Source organism: Fomitopsis serialis (genome assembly GCF_022376445.1).
Source record: "Fomitopsis serialis strain Sig1Antser10 chromosome Unknown B0H18scaffold_56, whole genome shotgun sequence".
Lineage (NCBI taxonomy): Eukaryota > Fungi > Basidiomycota > Agaricomycetes > Polyporales > Fomitopsidaceae > Fomitopsis > Fomitopsis serialis.
The window spans coordinates 231068-248290 of NW_025955016.1; the positions used below are offsets into that span (position 1 = coordinate 231068).

The 17223-nt window shown below is 56.2% G+C and overlaps 9 protein-coding genes across 9 annotated transcripts; 2 read left to right on the forward strand and 7 right to left on the reverse strand.

The window, feature by feature from the left end:
* Window positions 1-58: 58 nt before the first annotated feature.
* Window positions 59-435, reverse strand: B0H18DRAFT_1019274 (uncharacterized protein). The gene has a single exon (XM_048029436.1). It carries the CDS (start codon window positions 343-345, stop codon window positions 91-93), a length of 255 nt encoding a protein of 84 aa, XP_047891174.1. The 5' UTR covers window positions 346-435; the 3' UTR covers window positions 59-90.
* Window positions 368-1504, reverse strand: B0H18DRAFT_879731 (S-adenosyl-L-methionine-dependent methyltransferase; the record flags this gene model as incomplete). The annotated part of the gene is made up of 5 exons (XM_048040713.1): window positions 368-844; window positions 898-983; window positions 1044-1238; window positions 1290-1394; window positions 1456-1504. The coding sequence occupies 5 exons, from the start codon at window positions 1502-1504 to the stop codon at window positions 368-370; spliced, it is 912 nt and encodes a 303-aa protein (XP_047891175.1).
* A 985-nt stretch (window positions 1505-2489) lies between these two features.
* B0H18DRAFT_1019279 (P-loop containing nucleoside triphosphate hydrolase protein) lies at window positions 2490-5004 on the reverse strand. Its single transcript, XM_048029437.1, has 3 exons — window positions 4917-5004; window positions 4024-4886; window positions 2490-3972 (listed from the first exon to the last, which is right to left on the reverse strand). Exons 2-3 carry the CDS (start codon window positions 4751-4753, stop codon window positions 2891-2893), a joined length of 1812 nt encoding a protein of 603 aa, XP_047891176.1. The 5' UTR covers window positions 4754-4886; window positions 4917-5004; the 3' UTR covers window positions 2490-2890.
* Window positions 5005-5425: 421 nt separating this feature from the next.
* On the reverse strand, window positions 5426-6259 carry B0H18DRAFT_1121142 (uncharacterized protein; the record flags this gene model as incomplete). Its single annotated transcript, XM_048034280.1, has 4 exons — window positions 5426-5472; window positions 5522-5771; window positions 5826-5970; window positions 6030-6259. 4 exons carry the CDS (start codon window positions 6257-6259, stop codon window positions 5426-5428), a joined length of 672 nt encoding a protein of 223 aa, XP_047891177.1.
* Window positions 6260-6668: 409 nt separating this feature from the next.
* B0H18DRAFT_1019284 (kinase-like domain-containing protein) lies at window positions 6669-8299 on the forward strand. The gene is made up of 6 exons (XM_048029438.1): window positions 6669-6967; window positions 7022-7300; window positions 7355-7392; window positions 7440-7752; window positions 7805-8053; window positions 8108-8299. The coding sequence occupies exons 1-5, from the start codon at window positions 6680-6682 to the stop codon at window positions 8045-8047; spliced, it is 1161 nt and encodes a 386-aa protein (XP_047891178.1). The 5' UTR covers window positions 6669-6679; the 3' UTR covers window positions 8048-8053; window positions 8108-8299.
* A 426-nt stretch (window positions 8300-8725) lies between these two features.
* Window positions 8726-9747, forward strand: B0H18DRAFT_1019288 (uncharacterized protein). Its single transcript, XM_048029439.1, has 4 exons — window positions 8726-8971; window positions 9035-9231; window positions 9285-9429; window positions 9474-9747. The coding sequence occupies exons 1-4, from the start codon at window positions 8783-8785 to the stop codon at window positions 9516-9518; spliced, it is 576 nt and encodes a 191-aa protein (XP_047891179.1). The 5' UTR covers window positions 8726-8782; the 3' UTR covers window positions 9519-9747.
* Window positions 9748-9826: 79 nt separating this feature from the next.
* B0H18DRAFT_528101 (uncharacterized protein) lies at window positions 9827-12077 on the reverse strand. Its single transcript, XM_048038478.1, has 4 exons — window positions 11158-12077; window positions 10937-11087; window positions 10742-10865; window positions 9827-10675 (listed from the first exon to the last, which is right to left on the reverse strand). The coding sequence occupies exons 1-4, from the start codon at window positions 11886-11888 to the stop codon at window positions 10062-10064; spliced, it is 1620 nt and encodes a 539-aa protein (XP_047891180.1). The 5' UTR covers window positions 11889-12077; the 3' UTR covers window positions 9827-10061.
* Window positions 12078-14328: 2251 nt separating this feature from the next.
* B0H18DRAFT_879620 (sure-like protein) lies at window positions 14329-15531 on the reverse strand (the record flags this gene model as incomplete). Its single annotated transcript, XM_048040708.1, has 6 exons — window positions 14329-14806; window positions 14857-14893; window positions 14956-15053; window positions 15107-15134; window positions 15190-15325; window positions 15379-15531. 6 exons carry the CDS (start codon window positions 15529-15531, stop codon window positions 14329-14331), a joined length of 930 nt encoding a protein of 309 aa, XP_047891181.1.
* A 667-nt stretch (window positions 15532-16198) lies between these two features.
* B0H18DRAFT_879688 (uncharacterized protein) lies at window positions 16199-16647 on the reverse strand (the record flags this gene model as incomplete). Its single annotated transcript, XM_048040712.1, is given in 2 exon segments — window positions 16199-16323; window positions 16341-16647. Coding segments are annotated over 2 exon segments (432 nt in total), but the record flags the coding sequence as incomplete, so codon positions are not given.
* Between the last annotated feature and the right edge of the window lie 576 nt (window positions 16648-17223).

Sequence of the window (17223 nt, forward strand, 5' to 3'; positions counted from 1 at the left end):
ACCCATTGTCATTTGCGGACGTCCATTACGGCCCTCCAAAAAAAAAAAAAAAAAAAAAAAATCAATCATCATTTTCTTTGCTCGGAAGCGCTAATATCCCTGAGAAATCATAATCATATAATCAACAGAGCTAAACCCGTAGTACTGGGACCACAATGACTGTGAGTGCATTATACCAACGCTGCCCAGTCGAAGCCTCGGTGGAAGTGTTTGAGTGTCACCCATGGCGGTAAACAAGCGTCCGCGGTGGACGGATGGCAATTGCCCACTGGCGCTGACTGACAACCTCAAACACAAAATAGGCAGAACCTGCGCATTCAACGTCAGAAACGACGACAAATACATCCCAAAGCCACCCACTTCATCTTCACGCCCTCCTCGCAAGCAACACCGCCATCGGCCACTCCACCTCCACCTCCTCGCCCTCCCCCGCCTCGCCCCCATCCTTCCCTTCCAATCGCGCCACCTCCTCCCTCAGCTTACGCCAAAACCGCACCTCCACGTCCGCGGCCTCTGGCACCTTCGCTTTCATGGTGTGCAGCGCGGAGAACGTCTGCAAGTATGCGAGCATGCCCGCCCACGTCGTGCGCGTCCGCAGGATCGACGGGCGCGCCTCCGGCAGCGCGTGGTGCGGCCGCGTGAAGTAGACGCGTTCAAAGTCCGCCCAGGACGCGGCGGAGAGGGTGCGCGGGTCTGGAATTGCCTGCAGGTGATCGTCGACGATGGTTCGCCCCGGTCGCTCCCAGTATGGCCCGACGGAGTGCAGCGGGTCCGTGCCTTGGCAGTACTCGTGGATGAGCGGCGTGAGGGAGGGGTATTGCGGGAGTCGGAATTGCGAGTAGCCCTGGTAGCGCTGTGAGCAACTGCGTATGGTGCGGAGGCGAAAAGACGGCTTACCCAGGCGGCGAGGGTGCCTCCGGGCTTGAGGACCCGCGCGGCTTCGGGCCAGAGCTTGGCCCAGTCGAACCAGTGCGCGGCTTGGGCTACATTCCGTCCACGGCGATTTAGAATCGGAGTATTGGATCACGTTGATTATTACGCACCGGAGACGATCAGATCCACGCTCCCTTCCTCCAGCCAGCCCAGCTCCTCCGCCGCGCTCTGTACGAACTTGAACCGCCCCGGCCTGTCGAGCTCCGGGCGCGACTTGACTACCTCGCGTGCTTGCACGAGCATGCCCTCTGAGGGGTCTGACCCGATGACATTCTTGAAGGGGGTCAGCTCAAGCGTCGCTTGGCCTGTTCAAAGGATTGGTGAGTTAGAAAGTACAAGGGGACCTCAACACGCACCGGTGCCGCAGCCCAAGTCGAGCGCGGTGTCCCATCGCGCGCGCGGGTCGCGTCCGTGGTGGGCGAAGAGGAAGTCGTATAACTGCTTGGGGTAGGTAGGACGCGCTAAGGTACGGATGTCAGCGTGCAGTAGAACGCACGAGGTGGTGATCAGGGAAACGCGTACCTGCGGCGTACCGCACCGCGTCAAACGTCTTCTGCGCGAACGTCGCCATGACTAAAGTACTTCCGTCCCGGTTGGACGCGTCTGAGGAGGGTGAAAGCTTCGTTCTGGTCAACTGTGTAGCGTGTTAGCGCTCGAACCTCCTAAGCTGAGGTATAGTTTTCTGTTCGCTGCACGCGTTTATAACCCCTGCAGTACGCGGCGAGACGCCAGCGTGAGTCAGACCTCGCGGTTGCGTGGTGTGGATAAAATGGAGAAGATGCGACATGTCGTTTGCACCGCAGGTTGGAAGGGACATTGTCGGGACAACATTTCGGCCGATAGGAGCGACGCGCGACGAAGGCGCCAAGGAAACGCGTCTGCGGGGATGGACACTAAACCATTTTCGGAATTTATATTGAACGCTTGACATGGGCGCTTGAATTATTGCCGTTTGCGAAATAGTTGGCGGTGGCGCGTTTCAAACGCGTTTCGCACAAATGCGATCCCCAGTTTTTAGTCCTGCATGATTCACGAAGGCGAACGGCCATCATCGGATATATATTCTTGATGTACTCGATGAGGAGATTTGCACCCCATACTTAGTCTGTGAATTTGTTTAATTCGTGCAAGACCGTCCGCGAGGGGGCCTCTTGGGCAAAGAAGCACACCTAGCACATGGATAACGAGCTGTGATCACAACTGAATAAGATACCCATGGTGTGACATGTTCCATGACGTGTGCCCCAGGTCTTTTCTGGTAAGTAGCAGTGTCATCTTGCGATGTCGGGCCCGGTCGGTGTCCGACCGGCGCTCGAGCAATCCTAATGGGTACTTGCATTATGATAGCTTGAGCTCAACATTACATACCGTCGTTGGTGCCTTAGGTATGCTTGAAGGATTTATTGGGCGGTTTGAATCTAGAAACACGCTGCAGAGACGTCAGTGAATGTTCCAACGAGACGGTCGTCGCCAAATGCCGCGGCAAGCACTTCATTTGAGCGCCAGGATGGCCCACTCGGCATCGCTCAACGACACGCTGCTGACGCAAAAATCATGGGGCACACATCTAGTACATCATTGCATGTTATACCACACCTATCCACGCAGTCACTCTTTATATTCTTCTAGTTTCATGGGCTAGACAGGCACTCAGCCCGGCTGCACAACTCCCCTCGGTCGAGCATATTCAACACCTATAAACATGTAAGGGGATCCGTGTCCGCATTCGCGAGTTATGCGGGACAGATGGTCGGGCATCGCGTTTGCGCGAAACGTGCCATCGCCCACTATCTCGCAAACAGCAATAAACACTGTTGAGTCACCACGATGGATGCTATATAGATGCCCATGAGGTCCTTGCGAGCCGTCTTCACGAAGGAAAATTGTGCAAGCTCTGTGAGAGCTGTGAACGGCTTAGACCTAGTTGATTGTCGTAGCAGAGATAGCTCCACGACGTTCAAGCAATGACTTCCTGTGCTACGCCATCCTTCAACAAGAGTCTCCTGACCCCGTCCGCCTTGGCCCAAGGCACCTCGTCTTCCCAATGACTGATCACCACGCATGCCTGCGTCGGCAGCAGTCCTCCCGCACCGTCCGCCAAGTACCGCCAGACCGCCTCCACCATCCCCTCGTCCATCCCCGCCCACACCTCATCCAGCAGCACGATCGGCGGCCGTCCCACGAGCGCACGCATCAGCAGAACCATGCCCTGCTCACCAGGGGTGAGGTCGATGAAGTGGCGCTTCGCAAACGCGACGTCCTCCGGCGCGCTGTACGACCCGTCGGGCACGCGCCCCTTCCACGCGCGCGGCCCAAGGCCCTCGAGCACCTCCCACACACGCTCGATTCGCCACTTCTCCTCGAGACCACCGGGCTCGAGCTCCTGCGCGGTGTCGTAGCCCACTCCGACGCGCATCCTTCCGCGGGGCACGAACACACCGCCGAACCCCGTCCCAATGACGTCCCACACCGTCATGCCGTGCCTTCGCGGGAACGCGGCGTGCAGCTCGGGGCTGACGCGCCCGATGCGCGTATTGAGCTGGAGCGTCGGCCAGCTCGCGCGCGGGCGGCCCAGCAGCTGGAGCCTCTCGCTCTGCGCGTACGACAGCGGGTGCTCGCCCGTGAGCATCGCGAGCAGCGTCGTCTTCCCCGCGCCGTTCTCGCCCATCAGGTGCCACCGCGAGTTCTCGTGGATCGTCCAACTCACGCTCTTCAGCACCTGCCGGTTGCCGTAGGTCACGCTCAGGTTGTCGATCTTCGCGAGTTCGAAGCCGCGCTGCCGCTCGCCGTGCTTGGCACCACCGCCGGACATGGCGGCAGCTGTGTGTTGCTGCTCATGTATCGCCTCGTGCATTTCTTCCGTCGTGCCCGTGCGTATAGTCTGTTCGGGCGTCACGAGCGCGACGTGAGTTATCCAGTCAGGAATCGGGTCCTTGGCTCGCATGCCGAGCAGAACATGGGGGGTATCAGGCTCAGTGGATGAGTGTTTCCGGTGGAGGAAGTCAGATATGACGGCTCGCGTTTCCACGTCCAAACCAGCTGCAGTGCGCGTGAGTACACAAACTAAGCTTCGACGGGGAGCACACGCACTCAGAGGCTCATCCAATATGAGCAGAGCAGGTCGCGCGAGGAGGGCCCGCGCAAGACGTGCCCTCCGCGTCTGGCCATTGCTCAACGCAATGAGCGGCAGGTCAAGCAGCGGGTTGAGGTGCAGCTCATCAACCAGCCGTCGGAGCCTCGCAATCTTTCGCGAGGGTGTGCCATGATGGTGGTGATCCGCATCAGAGTGTTCCACCAAGTCCGGAAAGTACGTTTCCCGCAGGGTCTGCCCGTCACCATCCCGCATTGCACCGTACCTCGCAGTGTAGTCAAAAAACTCTCCGCCCTTCTGGCCCCTCGTGCTCCCCGCAAACCGGACATAGTGCTCTGGTGGTCGGTGACCTAGGAAGGGGAAGATCCCGCGAGGCGGGTTCGGGTGCAGACGGCGAGAGCCAAGGAGTGACTCGAATAGAGCGCGTTTGGATGTACCGTGGCCTGCGGATATAACGGCCCAGGATTCGAAGGGCTGGACCGTCCAAGAGATGTCACGGAGGATAGGCTCGGCGGTGTTTGGGTCGCCCGGAGCATAGATGGAGGACTTGGGTATCTCTATAATCGGGTCCGACGTGGACTTTGATGATACCGGAGCGGAGGGTTCTCTTTGTACAGAGAAGGACCGCAAATCAGGTCGTGCAGCTATGTCACTGTACAGTCGTGCTCGAGGTTTGGCAAAGAACGCGTGCAGGATTTCGCGCCGAGGACAGAGTGCCGTCGAACGCATGACCCACTTTTGAGGACGCCGTGATCGGCGCAATAGAGTAGCAACGACGGCCTGAGTCTTGACAGCCAGAAAAGGCAGGACGAAGATGAGGGGTGACGACGACGACGACGAGGAGGAGGAGGAGGAGGAGGAGGAGGAGGAGGAGGAGGAGGAGGAGGAGAAGCGATGAGGCGTAGGAGGAGGAGGAGGACGAGGCGGGAGTCATGATCGGCTTCGGTGGTTGCCGAGATCTCGCCGGACAATCTAGGCGCCCTCCTGGGTTCGCTGATTTTGACCGCGAATTTGACTGCGTATTCGTAGGCTACTGGATGACTCGGTGCTTCAAGACATCGTAAAAGCAGAATTCACTCGAAATCAGCCCTTTCAGAGCCGACTAGTGAGACCTCTCCCAATAAGCCATGGATAGACCTGCTAGCAATCTCAAGGAAAAGTCGTCCTTTTACAACATACTTAGAGGTCGCGAGGTTCAAGACAATCGCTACATCCAGTTGCTGTGCAGGACAGATAAATAGGATGCTACTCTCGAAGCAGAGATGTATACATTCTAATGATAGATTCACGTTAATAATGAGATGATGCATCGAACGCACATAGTAGAGGGAATCCAATAATGCTTGCGAGAGCCCTGTGGCTGTCTCGCGGGTATGACGGATGCCACTCGTAGCGGCGAGCTCAGGCATTGGGCTCAGCCGCCGCGGAGTGGACCGCGTGTTCGTGTTCTGCATGCCATCAGACATTATCATAGCACAAGTAACCGCGAGTGCTTACGGGTATCTGTTGACATCGACCATCGAGCTTCCTTGTCGAATAGGGCGGAATGCTCGTACTGCTCGTACGATAGCTCCACAGTACGCACGTACGGGTCGTCAAGGTCGGCGATATCCACGGAGTGTTTTTCGAGCTCTGGTGTTTCCTGGGTACGGGGTGACGGTGCAGTCGTCGATGTGGCGTCATCGGCCGAGAGCAAAGGCGCGCGCCCCTCGCTTTGTAGACGCATCTGTGCTTGAGATGTCGTTTCCTGGCGTACATATAGATTAGCATAGAGAGAACGAACAAGATTCACCAGACTTACAGAGATGTCGGCGCGTAGTTTGTTGACTTGCTGGCATAATCGATAGATACCGTAAGACACGCCCGTGACCATGCCCTTGATTTGTTGTCCAAGGGTCTTTGCAGAGTATGCGGATAGTTTGAAGTCAATCGCATGCCCCTCAATGCTAGGCAACGATGGCCATCAGGTAAGGCAACAAAGTCGATCAAGATATCGGTAACATACCTGATTAGAGCTAGCTTGCTCTTAGCGATGTAACCCACATCCGAAAGTAGTCCTCTTTCGATCACAGAGTCGAGGAGATCCTTCGTATCATCTATGGCCTCTTCGAGAGCTTTCACCTTCGTCAAGGGGATTTGGGTCATGACAAAAGTGTAGAGTAGAGGTAACACAGTGGCGAGGCTGATGGCACCAGTGATCCACGTCCATGTGTCGATGTTGAAACTGTCAGACATCGTGTTGAGGTCCCTTGAGAGCTGGTCGCGCGGAGTGGCTCGGTACGAGGAGATCGCGAGACCGTCCGAGTCCTGAGCAGCCGGCGACTGCACTTATATCCAGTGCAGCCTCCACCTCGCGCTCAAGGGTAACATGAGGTGCCAGATGAACATCGGGAGACCGCATGGCAAGATCGCTCTTCGCTAACCAAAAACAGTAGCAGATCAGCACTGCCCCGTAGAAAATGACAATGGAGAAGGGCCCAAGAAGGGATGCGGCAGCGTGCCAGGCATCATACGCAAGCTCAACGATGCCGCCATTCGAGTATGGTAGTTGCTCCCCAATACTATTGCAGTCACATGGTTGCACGGCAAGTGCCAGCGATCGAGATCCGGGCGTGTAGCCACCACTGCCGGCCAGCTAGTTGTTCATCGGTACTGATGTCCATCAGCCCTCCAGACAATGCTTACCCCGACGGCTCTGCGAGGAAACCATCGAAACTGCCTTACTATGTCTATCTCACAGAGGAAGCCGCTCAGATATTCGAGAAATCAACGCGTGAAGGCAGCTACGCGCTTTCTCCGGACGAACGCTGGTGGAGTGCACGCGAATCTTGTCTGTTCTCTGCCGGTTATTCACTAAGACCACGCTATCACGCGAACTGGAGCCCGTCATGGCTGGGAACCAGGCTCAACCCATTATTCTGCGAGGACTCGATAATGAGCGAGGTATGTCTAGTCCTTCGTCTGCTCGAGCGGTCTCCAGATGCCCGGATCTATTAGCGTTACCACATCATGGACGCCGTACGAAAGAGAGACGGTGCGGTAGTAACGATCAAGATGGTGAAGAAAGACACGAGAGAAGTTGCCATTGCTCAATACCTTTCCTCTGCGACTCTGGCCAAAGATCCTCACAATCACTGTGTATCGGTCTTTGACGTCTTGCCAGACCCTTTCGAGCCGAAGAAGATGCTGATGATCATGCAATATCTACGCCCGTTTGATGATCCTCCATTCATGGCTCTTGGCGAAGTCATCGACTTCATCAGCCAGACACTCGAGGTAGGTTCCACCACAAGCGTCTTCGCGTTGCGGATTCGTTGACCAAATCTAAAGGGGATATCGTTTCTGCATCGGCATCGAGTAGCGCATCGGTAAGTGTCTCTTGCTGTGCGACTGTCCACTCATCTAAGTCATACAGAGACTGTGCAGGCGCTAACATCATGATGGACGGTCGACCTTTATACCCTGAGGGCCACCACCCAGTCAGCCGGGACCTGTCCACGGATGCGATATATGACATCGTACCACGCTCCCGCCTGGACCACCCTGTTCGATACTATTACATCGACTTCGGAATCTCATCCTTCTTCCCCGTCGGTGCACCCCCTCTGGTCTTGGGTCTGGATGGAAGGGACAAGGAGGTACCGGAGCTATCTGACCGCGCTCCATACAATGCATTTAAGGTCGACATATTCATACTCGGAAATCTGTATAGGAAGCACTTCGTCCAGGTAAGCGTACGGAGGTGGCGTGGATGCAGTCCCATGAGCTGAAAATCCGCAGAAATACAACGACTTCAAGATGCTCGAGTCTCTCATCGACGGCATGACTCGGAAGATACCCGAAGAACGGCTGACTGCCGACGAGGCGGTGGTGTTTTTCCAGGGCATCCGGTCTACGGTAGACCCCGTCCAATGGCGCGCAAGGTTGCGGCCGCGTGGCGAGAGCACTCCTGAATGGATGCTGAACAATGCTGTTCACATGGCAAGAGAAGGTGTTTATCGCATGAAGAAACTGGTAGCATAGTCTTCTGTCAGTCGCGTTATACATACATCCGCCGCGGCACTGACCTTAGGTTTCTGCCAGGTTGCTCGCTCACGACACGAGACCCCCATTCCACCTCTCGGCTGGTCATCATTGCTTTCGGCGCTTTGTCACAACTATCGGCTCAACAGGTATCATTATTCACATTGTATTCAAATTGTACAGCTCTACCAGGAATCAATGGGTGTCTCGCGGGTTCGCTTCCTGTTCTGAGCATAACGTATCATGCGGTTCTCTCTGTTACTCACCTGCCTATGGGGTGTTCTTTGTCCGGTGTCTCCGCCCCCTCCCCGCAACATAGACCGAGGCATCAATTTCACTTCGCCTCTCCGATATACCCAACGATCGTCCGGTCCCCTTTGTCTAATGGAAGGACGTTTCCTCCGCCTGTCGGCAGTAGACGAGGCAAACCTACGCTAGCAGGGCATCTCGAGGCATCTCTTCTTCATATCAGGCTCAGTCGACTTAAATGTCAGGTGCGCCGCTGCGATTCGCTCTCGTTCTTGAGGCTGAAAACTACCGTTTCGCAGATCTGTTTTAGGATGGGCGATGTTCAAGGAGTATTACTGACGAGCCCGACGTGCAGGGAGAGCGCAGGGGCCTTCAAATCAGACTCAGACTTCAGCGCAATTGTCCTGATGCCTGACGTCAGACTCACACGTCTCACCCGGCGCTAAGTACGTGCAGGCTTCTTTCTGTCAAGCTTGCGCACGGGCCATGAGGCTGTGCAGAAACACGCCGATCACGCTCAACAACCACACCTTTACGGAGCGTAAGCCTCATGTTCTTGCGCAGTGGTTGCCGGCCGTCGTCGTATGTGCTCAAGTAGCCCCACGGCTGAGGTTCGGACGGCCAACTCTCAGTCTCATCGCATCGGAAGCCGTGCACGATCTTGACGCTCTCTCGGTTAGCATCCCTCTCCCGCCTTCAAACACGTTGGTCCGAGATGTCCGCTGAACTGCGGTTCAGCAAGGCCTTGGGGATAGGTCTCGAGCTGGTCGTCGTGACCTTCATTCTCTCATCTGTCCTGTCGTCGCAATTCCCATCATCCCAGTGCAGGGATCTCGAGGAGACATTGGCACCGAGGAGTTTTTGGAGTCTACAGTTGAGAAGGGGCTGCTACACGACCCTCATTATATTGCCCAAGCTCGACAAGCACTAGCGAGGTAGGTGATTTCCTCGTGACGCGGACAATTAATATTATTTGAAGCCCAATTAGTGTGCAGGTCCAAGCCACCGGCCTCAGGCTGTGTTCTCATTGCGCACCGACGATGGCCCAGCAGGTCAAGGCGATGATCTGTGGCTTATTGTACAACATCTACCGTCTACATCAGCGAGTGGTCGTTCTACGTGCTGACATGGCCGTAAGCCCTATATTTTTGTGTTGTCGTCATTAATTCATGTATAGTGTCGATGTGTCGGAGGACGGTATCGGAGGAGCGAAAGTCCTTGAGGGGCGGTGATCACAACTTGCCGCGGGAAAAGATCCGTTATATCTGAAGGCCTTAGGTATCAAGTTTGACATCCTGGTGCTCCACCTCGAATGTCTATGTTCGCTTCAAACAGATTACATTCCCTCGCATTCATATGCATGTTGCGGTCCAAGCAATCACCGAAGTATCGCGGCTCGTATTTGCCAGTGCGCTCCGCAGAGCGGGCGTATGTGAACTTAAATCCATGGGTACGAGCTGGGTCTTAAGGTCCAGGATGCCACGAGCACCTAAATGAAGCTCGGGCATGCTCCAATAGGCTCCCCAATGCTTGTCTTGGTTGAATGGATAGATGTCATGTAATTCATCAAGGAAGAGCATAGGCATAGTAGCAAGTACAGGAGAACATACAATGAGTACAATGACAGGAGAGGCATACAACTAGGTCCGTGCCTCCGTAGGGCACAAGCATATAACAATTCATAAGTCAACACCACAGCGACAGAGCAAGACGGAGACCCAAAGGACGACCACACACGCCTACCATATACCCTTCGCGTCTACAATCAGGCTATATTTTCCCGTACCAAGCACGATTGCAGTGCCGCCGCCGCCGCCTTCACATGCACACGCACACCCAACGCGCCCCATCTCATACCCGCCATCGCCGTCCAGAGCAGCGCAGTCGCCAGCCACCACACGCCCATCAGCACGCTCTTCACGAGCCAGAATGGGCCCCACACCGGGAGCGTCGCCGCCCAGAATGCGCGCATCGGCAGCGCGCCCACCGCCGCCGACGCCCACCCCGCCACGAGCCCGACGAGCGGGTGTTCCCCCGCCCACGCGACAACTCCGTCCACGACCCTCCCCGACACGTACCCCACACGCTCCGCGATCGCCGCCGTCCACGCCCACCACACCGCGCAGACCGCGAGCGCGAGCACGGCGACGCATACCACGGTCGCGCACGTGACCGCGAGCCGCTCGCGCACGGGCGTGCTGAGCAGGAACGGGTACTGGAGGCGGAGGAAGCGGTAGTGGAGGCGGAACCAGAACTTGGCGGCGAGGAGGTAGATGTGGCGCAGGCGGAGGTAGATGCGCAGGGGCCGGGGGCGGTTGTGCGATTTGAGGAGGTTGGCGCGGTGCAGGCGGACGGTGCGTCGTTCGGCGGAGGGGCGTTCTGCGGTGTGGGAGGAAGGTGAGTTGGGGTTGGGGTTGGAGTATGGGGAGAGAGGGGAGGACGTACCGATGACGCGGAGGTAGGGATACTGCTCGCGCGTGGACAGAAGGTGTTGCACGGCGATGGCGCTCAGGGTTTCGTCGTCCGCGGAGGGCCACAGGGAGATCCTCTGTGAGTTCCACTCGACGAACTGCACGGAAGACGTGTCAGATATCCACCCATACATACGCGCTTCGTGTGGCAGAGAACGGTGCCACTCACACACATGTTCTCCATGCCCCACTTGCGGCGCACGTCCCCGATCTTGAGGCTCCCGTCGGGCTCGAGCTGTAGGTGGACGTACATCTCGGGGTGCACCCTCGCGTCGGGAAACATCTCCTTGATGTCGTAGTACCACGACACGCGCACCCACCTATCCGCACAACACAGCCACACCATCGTCAGCACGCACCCCGCAGCACAGAAGGACAAAGCGCACGCACCCCGGCTGCCTCGGGACCACCCGAAAGGGCATTTGGTGCGCCAGCCTCGCCAGCTCCGGCGTCCCGGGCCACCACCGCAGCTCCGCGCCCCAATGCCAATTATCCTCCGCGATCTCCGCTGGGGAGCGGTAGTGCTGCTCGAGGTAGCCCGCCCACCCGCGCAGCCATGCGCGGAGGGCCCTGTACACCGGGCGCAGCTCCGGCGGGATCTTGGACCGCATCGGGCCCGGCGTCTTGTCGGGCGGGAAGCGCGAGGGGAACACCGCGGAGGCGAGGTGGGAGAGGAAGAACGTGAGGAGCTGGCGGACCTCGGCGCGGGTCGTGCCTTCGGGGAGCCAGGTGGGTGTGGCGGGGAGGGTGGGGTCGAGTAAGATTGAATCAGCGTAGGGCCACGCGGACATGGTTGCGCGGGAGGCGGAGAGGTCTTGGAGCGGGAGGTGTTGAGCGTTGAGCGCGGGAAACGACTTGGGAAGGGAAATGCTTGGGAATGAGGCAGGATGCAACTTGAGGGAGAGGCTTGAGGACGTCGGTGGAGGCTTGCAGAGGGGCAGAGATTGAGACAGATAACGGGATCGAGAGAGAAACGTGTAGGGCCACAATACGTCTTTTATTCCGGCGTCAAGAAGCATGGCCGCTGTGGCGCATAACGAACTCGTTGTTATGTCGCGTTCACCACCTTGAGGATTACAAGGCGACCGGTCACCACGGATACTGGATACCTCAGGTATCATCTATACAAGGTGAGCGCTATATTCGAGCCATACGACAGACAAGGCATGGTTGTTGTAGAACCCACCTCACGTTGAAGGATAAGGGCCACCGGATAGGGATGAAGGACGCGCCTAGGCGCCCACACGGGATTCGGTCTCGTGATCGTGTCCTCGAGCGCCTCGTGGAAGCCCTCCTCCTCGAGTGGTCTCCACCGGCGTTGGTGTTTCTGATAACTTTCAGACTGACTCTGCATGAAGCTTAATATGGCCGCACCTGTATGCGTCTCGTTACTCGGTAAAAATCCAACAAAGGTGTCAATCCGAGCTAGTAATCGTTGTGTTGAAGTCAACTTGAAGAAAGGCTGTTGAACAGCAAGGCATTTCGAGGATGCCGTAAGCATCCCAGGGGTCGAAGAAGGCTGGGGCATATTTCCTGCAAAGTTTCTGATGTGGATTGGGCTGCGCCACTGTCCTAGAACCGCTGGTCATAGCTACAGGGAAGATCGACTGTTGCGCGGGTCAGACGGGCGATGTCAAGTACGCGGGTGGTTTGGAGTATTACAAGATACGTCGAGGATGCCGCGAGCGCCCCAGGGGCTGAAGAACGCTCGTGTATGTTCCAACAAGGTCTTCAGCGCGCGCGCGACCGCGACCGCATCCCAGCGCCGTCGATCGTAGCTGAAGTAAAGCACGATGTTGGCGGATGTCAGCCGAGCAAATGGCGGTCCAGCGAGCACGTCGGAAATTCCATCTCGTGCACCAGCGAGAGAGCGAGTGATTCGGTCCATGTCATGGTCGGAGCCGGCGACCACGGTGGTGATGTCCAGATAGATGGATAATCGCTCGAGCTGAGTACTCGAAATAGAGGATAGGATGCCTTGAAGCTCGCCAGCTATCACGACGTCAGACGGTGTCAGCGACGAGGTCTTGATCGTGATGTCCAGAAGGCGAAGGTCCGAGAATTCAGAAAACCGGTATGGACATCCCGCACCTGAAGCGTTGATGCTTCAATACGACAGCGCCAGTCCAAATACGTATGAAGTATTCGACATACCTTGCCCAGAATCTGTTAAGCATAAGCGCTGCACGGTTGGAGCAACACATGCAAGAAGCTCGTCAACGGGGCGCTGGTCCGCAACGAAGTCCTGGCACACGTCTAGGGACCGGATGGCACTGCAAGTAGACACGACCCACTCCACGAAAACGGCGAGGAAGTTTGACTCCAATTTGGTAACTGCTAGTTTGTTCAGGGCGGGGATGCGAGGTTGTGCTGCAGGTTTGAGAAACGGAGGGTCTCCCAGGGGCGGTCCTGGCGGGACAAACCTTCCCTCCGCTACGTGAAGATGTGTGAGCCGGGGGAACGCGCAGACGATGCGTTGGAAGTCTCGAAAGCTGCCCAGCGAGAATGTGTATAACATGAGCCTCGTTACGTAGGTGAATTGCGGGAGCGATAGGAAGAAGCTCGGGTGGAGTGGTCCCGAAAGACAACTCAGGAAAGAAAGGCTCTCCAAGTTTGGCAGGTAATTCCCGAGGACAAGCGGAAAGACGTGCGAGAACTTCGTGTCGCGCTGAAATTGGGCGAGAATGATGGCGCGAGTGAAGACGAGGAGATCACGGACGGAAGGATGTTCTCGCGCTAGACGAGCCAAGCTGTCGAGCTTTCGATGATTGGAGAAATATATCGCCTGGTAGACGAGGCGAACACTATACGAATGCCAGGCGTGACATACAAGCATGCACGCAAGCAGGGTTTGCCCATCCTGAATCTTGTTGATGATCTGGTGGATCAGCTCGAGCGGCAGACGTTCTGTGATATATCCAGGCAGGGGCGCGATACGTGGAGGAGGACGGATACGTTGAGTGAAACTGAGTCGTGGAGTTTGTAGCAATTGTTCAGTGACTCCCTGACAGTGTGCGTTGACAGGTGACATGTGATGAATCGCCGGATTTCTGACTAGAAAGACACTGGAGAGGAGAGCAATATCGCGTAACCTTAGTGATCGAGACCCTGCCAGTGAACTTGAAGACGGCTATCTGAGCGGATATGGTGGTCCGTGGATCTTCCGAATAATATTGACATTGTAGACTCACCACGAACACGACGGCCCGCGATGATAAGAGCGTAGCGTTCGTCGCGTGCCACAAGACTTTTCCGGTCACGACGATATACTGAACTTTCTCTGAGAGAAGCCGGGGAGGAGCACTGGTCAGAATCAAGTCAGAATGACTCGCCGTGGCGTGCCGGTTACTTGAGCCTCAATTTCCTCTTTTGGGTATTATACTGAACGCTGGGCGCTTCTCTCACCCCGGCACGTGCTCAGCCATCACAAACTTCCAGTGGACTCGGACGCCAGTACGGGCTAGTACACAGCCGATCTGATAAGCCGAAGCATATAAAAAACTCTGTATTTCGACAGTGTAGCTACAAGCTGATATACCATGTGTTTCCACAGCTCCGGTCTCAGTTCAAGCAACTAAAAGGCAATCCCAACAGCTTCTGCATGACTACGCCCTGTGTTGCTGCATCCACATCCGTCTTCGTCTGAGCACTGATGGCCGACACGCTAGCGTAGCACCCCTCGCTCAGGATCACCTCCACCTCGCTCGGTAAGTGGTCGCTTCCGCAGGTCTGCACGTCGACCACGGTGTCGTTCTTCCGGTTGCGCGCAAAAACCCACTTGTAGTCGCTCGGGTCATCGCAATCCGTAATTGAGGGGTAGTTGACGTTGACTATTACAGCAGGGGGTAGGACAGGCGGGCCGCAGGAGCCGAGGAGCGTGTCGACGAAGTACACCGTCAGCTGGGAGTAGATGCGGGCGGCGAGCGTAGAGTTCGCGTCTGGCTCCGAGGTGAGAGTGGTGTAGGACACTTGTGCCCCGCTGACACCTGAGAAGGCCGTCGCTGGGACGCCTTGCAACGAGGCAGCGGATGCAGCTCCCCTGTCATGCAGGTCAGCATGGAAGATAATTTCGGGCGGTACTGCACTTACACAGTGCCCGAGTATTGCGTCAGGATATCGACGTTAGCTATGCATCGGACATGTCAGATGTGCAATGCCACTGTCCAGGATGATGTGAAAGCCACGTACGTCCGATGTTAGGACCGCTCACAAGGAAATCCGGCCTAGCACCGAAGTGCTGCGGACTCAGAGAGAGCACGTTGATTCCGTAGTTTGCTGCGTCGACCCTAAGTACCATTCCTCAGCGACGGTGTTCAGATCGTTTCCGGAGGTTACTAACGGGTACGCGTTCACGTAATTCAAACGAGCTAAATCTCCATCTCAGAGAATGCACAGATTACTCAAACATCCGGGTAGACTCACGGTCACTGGCATTGAAACCAAACGGCGGCGACCCGACAGGGCAAGTATCGAACTGGCATGGCTCGGTAAGTACTTGAGGTGTCGTCGTCTGCGAGCCCTTCCCTGACTGATTGATTGCAGGTGCAGACAATACGACCTGAATAATTGGACATCAGTCGACCGAACGACCACAAAGACCCTTAGACTCACGTCATACCCTGCGCCAGTCAGCGCATCGAACTGGGCACGAATCTGTGCAGTCGCCCACCCGTCGTCATTGGAAATGACCAGGTTCTGCGCGCTTGCAGCGGCAAAGGAAGTGGCGAGTGAAACCAGCGCTACAAGTACCTGTGAGTGGAGCATAGTGCAGAATATGAGGGCGACTTCGTAGACTCGGTAAACCTGACCCTTGGCCAAGTGTTCCTTAGATACCCTCGCAGGGCCCATGCATCATGACGACAGTGCATGATAATATGATCAGGTGATGAAGCTGAACCGAATATCGCGACGCTTTCCGGAACATTGGCATGACACAGAAATGCACAGAAGGCGAACATGCCACATAAGTCGGAGGCGACAGCTAAGGATGACGTTCGAGAATATCAGTCATACCAACACCCTGGGATTGCTCATGAGTGTCCGTAGCACACAAGGTGCCTTGCGAGCCTAGTGTAATTTCATAGACTATTAGCGGCAACAATCGTTCACGTTATGGATGCTGCGGCGTAGTTTGACGGTTGGAGGGACCCTACTTTTTTTTAAATATTTGAAATGAACGCACTTCGAAGTGCGCGCAACGACCGGTGGAAGCGATCAGTCAAGAGACACCCCAAAGTGTGCAAAGCGAACAATACCCATGCTCCACCGAGGCCGACCTTCTTCGCATCATACATTCCCCGGCGAGTCGTACAGCCTGCGAAACCAATCAAACTTCGTTGCCGATAGTAGAAGTACAGGGAAGTGCTGTCCTTACTAATCACGAGAGTGTCCAGTCATCGTCAAGACATAACATATGCATATGCGTGCTCACTCAAATTGAGAACCTCATCCAGGCCTCCACCAAACCGTCCGTCGTCTTAGTCGGCTGCGCCCACAGCGGCAGGAACGCCTTCACTTCTTCCAGTGCAGGAATGAGTCCACCCTGACCCTGACCGTCTGATGCGCTCGCGTACTCCGCCACTCGCACGCCGCACGCCCTCCCATCGTGTCATCCATGAAGCCATCCTCCGAGTCGGCATTCCAGCCCACCTCAACCAGGAAGCCCCTCTCCCACTCTCGGCTCCATAGCTTGAGGTCCCTGATCCCTTCTTTCGGCATCTCGTATCCGGGAGGAACTCCCCGGTCGCGTTTGGTCCCAGGCGCACCCGCGTCGACGACATCGTGTATCTTGTAGTACGTGATAGGCTTGTCGAAATACAGCCTGCACCCGCGCGTATTCGTACCCTTCACGAACACCATCCCATTGGTCTCGTTGAGCCGTGTCGTCTTGACGTCGAGCCACTGGTCGTAGTCTCCGCTGGTGTTTGTGCCGCCAGGTGAGGGAACAAGGTCGCTCTCCCATTTGCAGCTGAGAAGACCAGGCTTGAGAACCGTGTCCGTCTCGCACTGAACGTCCTTCCCCACGAAGACGGCAATTCCGGGACGAGGCGACGGTCCACGTAGCCAGGCAACCCGGTCAAGACAGTCCAAACGCGGACGTCCGGGTTGAGAACATCAGAGGATACACTCGCCGCGCCTACGGGCCCGGTTGCCTGATCTTGAGAGCGAACGGAGTGCTATGGAATTGGACGGCCGAAGAGGTACGAATCTCCACCTGTTGCTGGAAGAACACCTTGAATGGTCGCTCTTGAGAGAACGGGAACATCGTCCACGAAGTGATCAGCGTCAGTGCGAACACGACCAAGACGACACGGTCAACCAGTGGTGCAGTCGATGCGCGAAAGGTGCGATTGGAGGAAAATGATCAGCGACAAGACTGAAAGGCATCCATATACTAGCATGTAAAACAACAAGAGATACATCAGTCATGCTGCTGAAGCACTCAAGGATCAACAG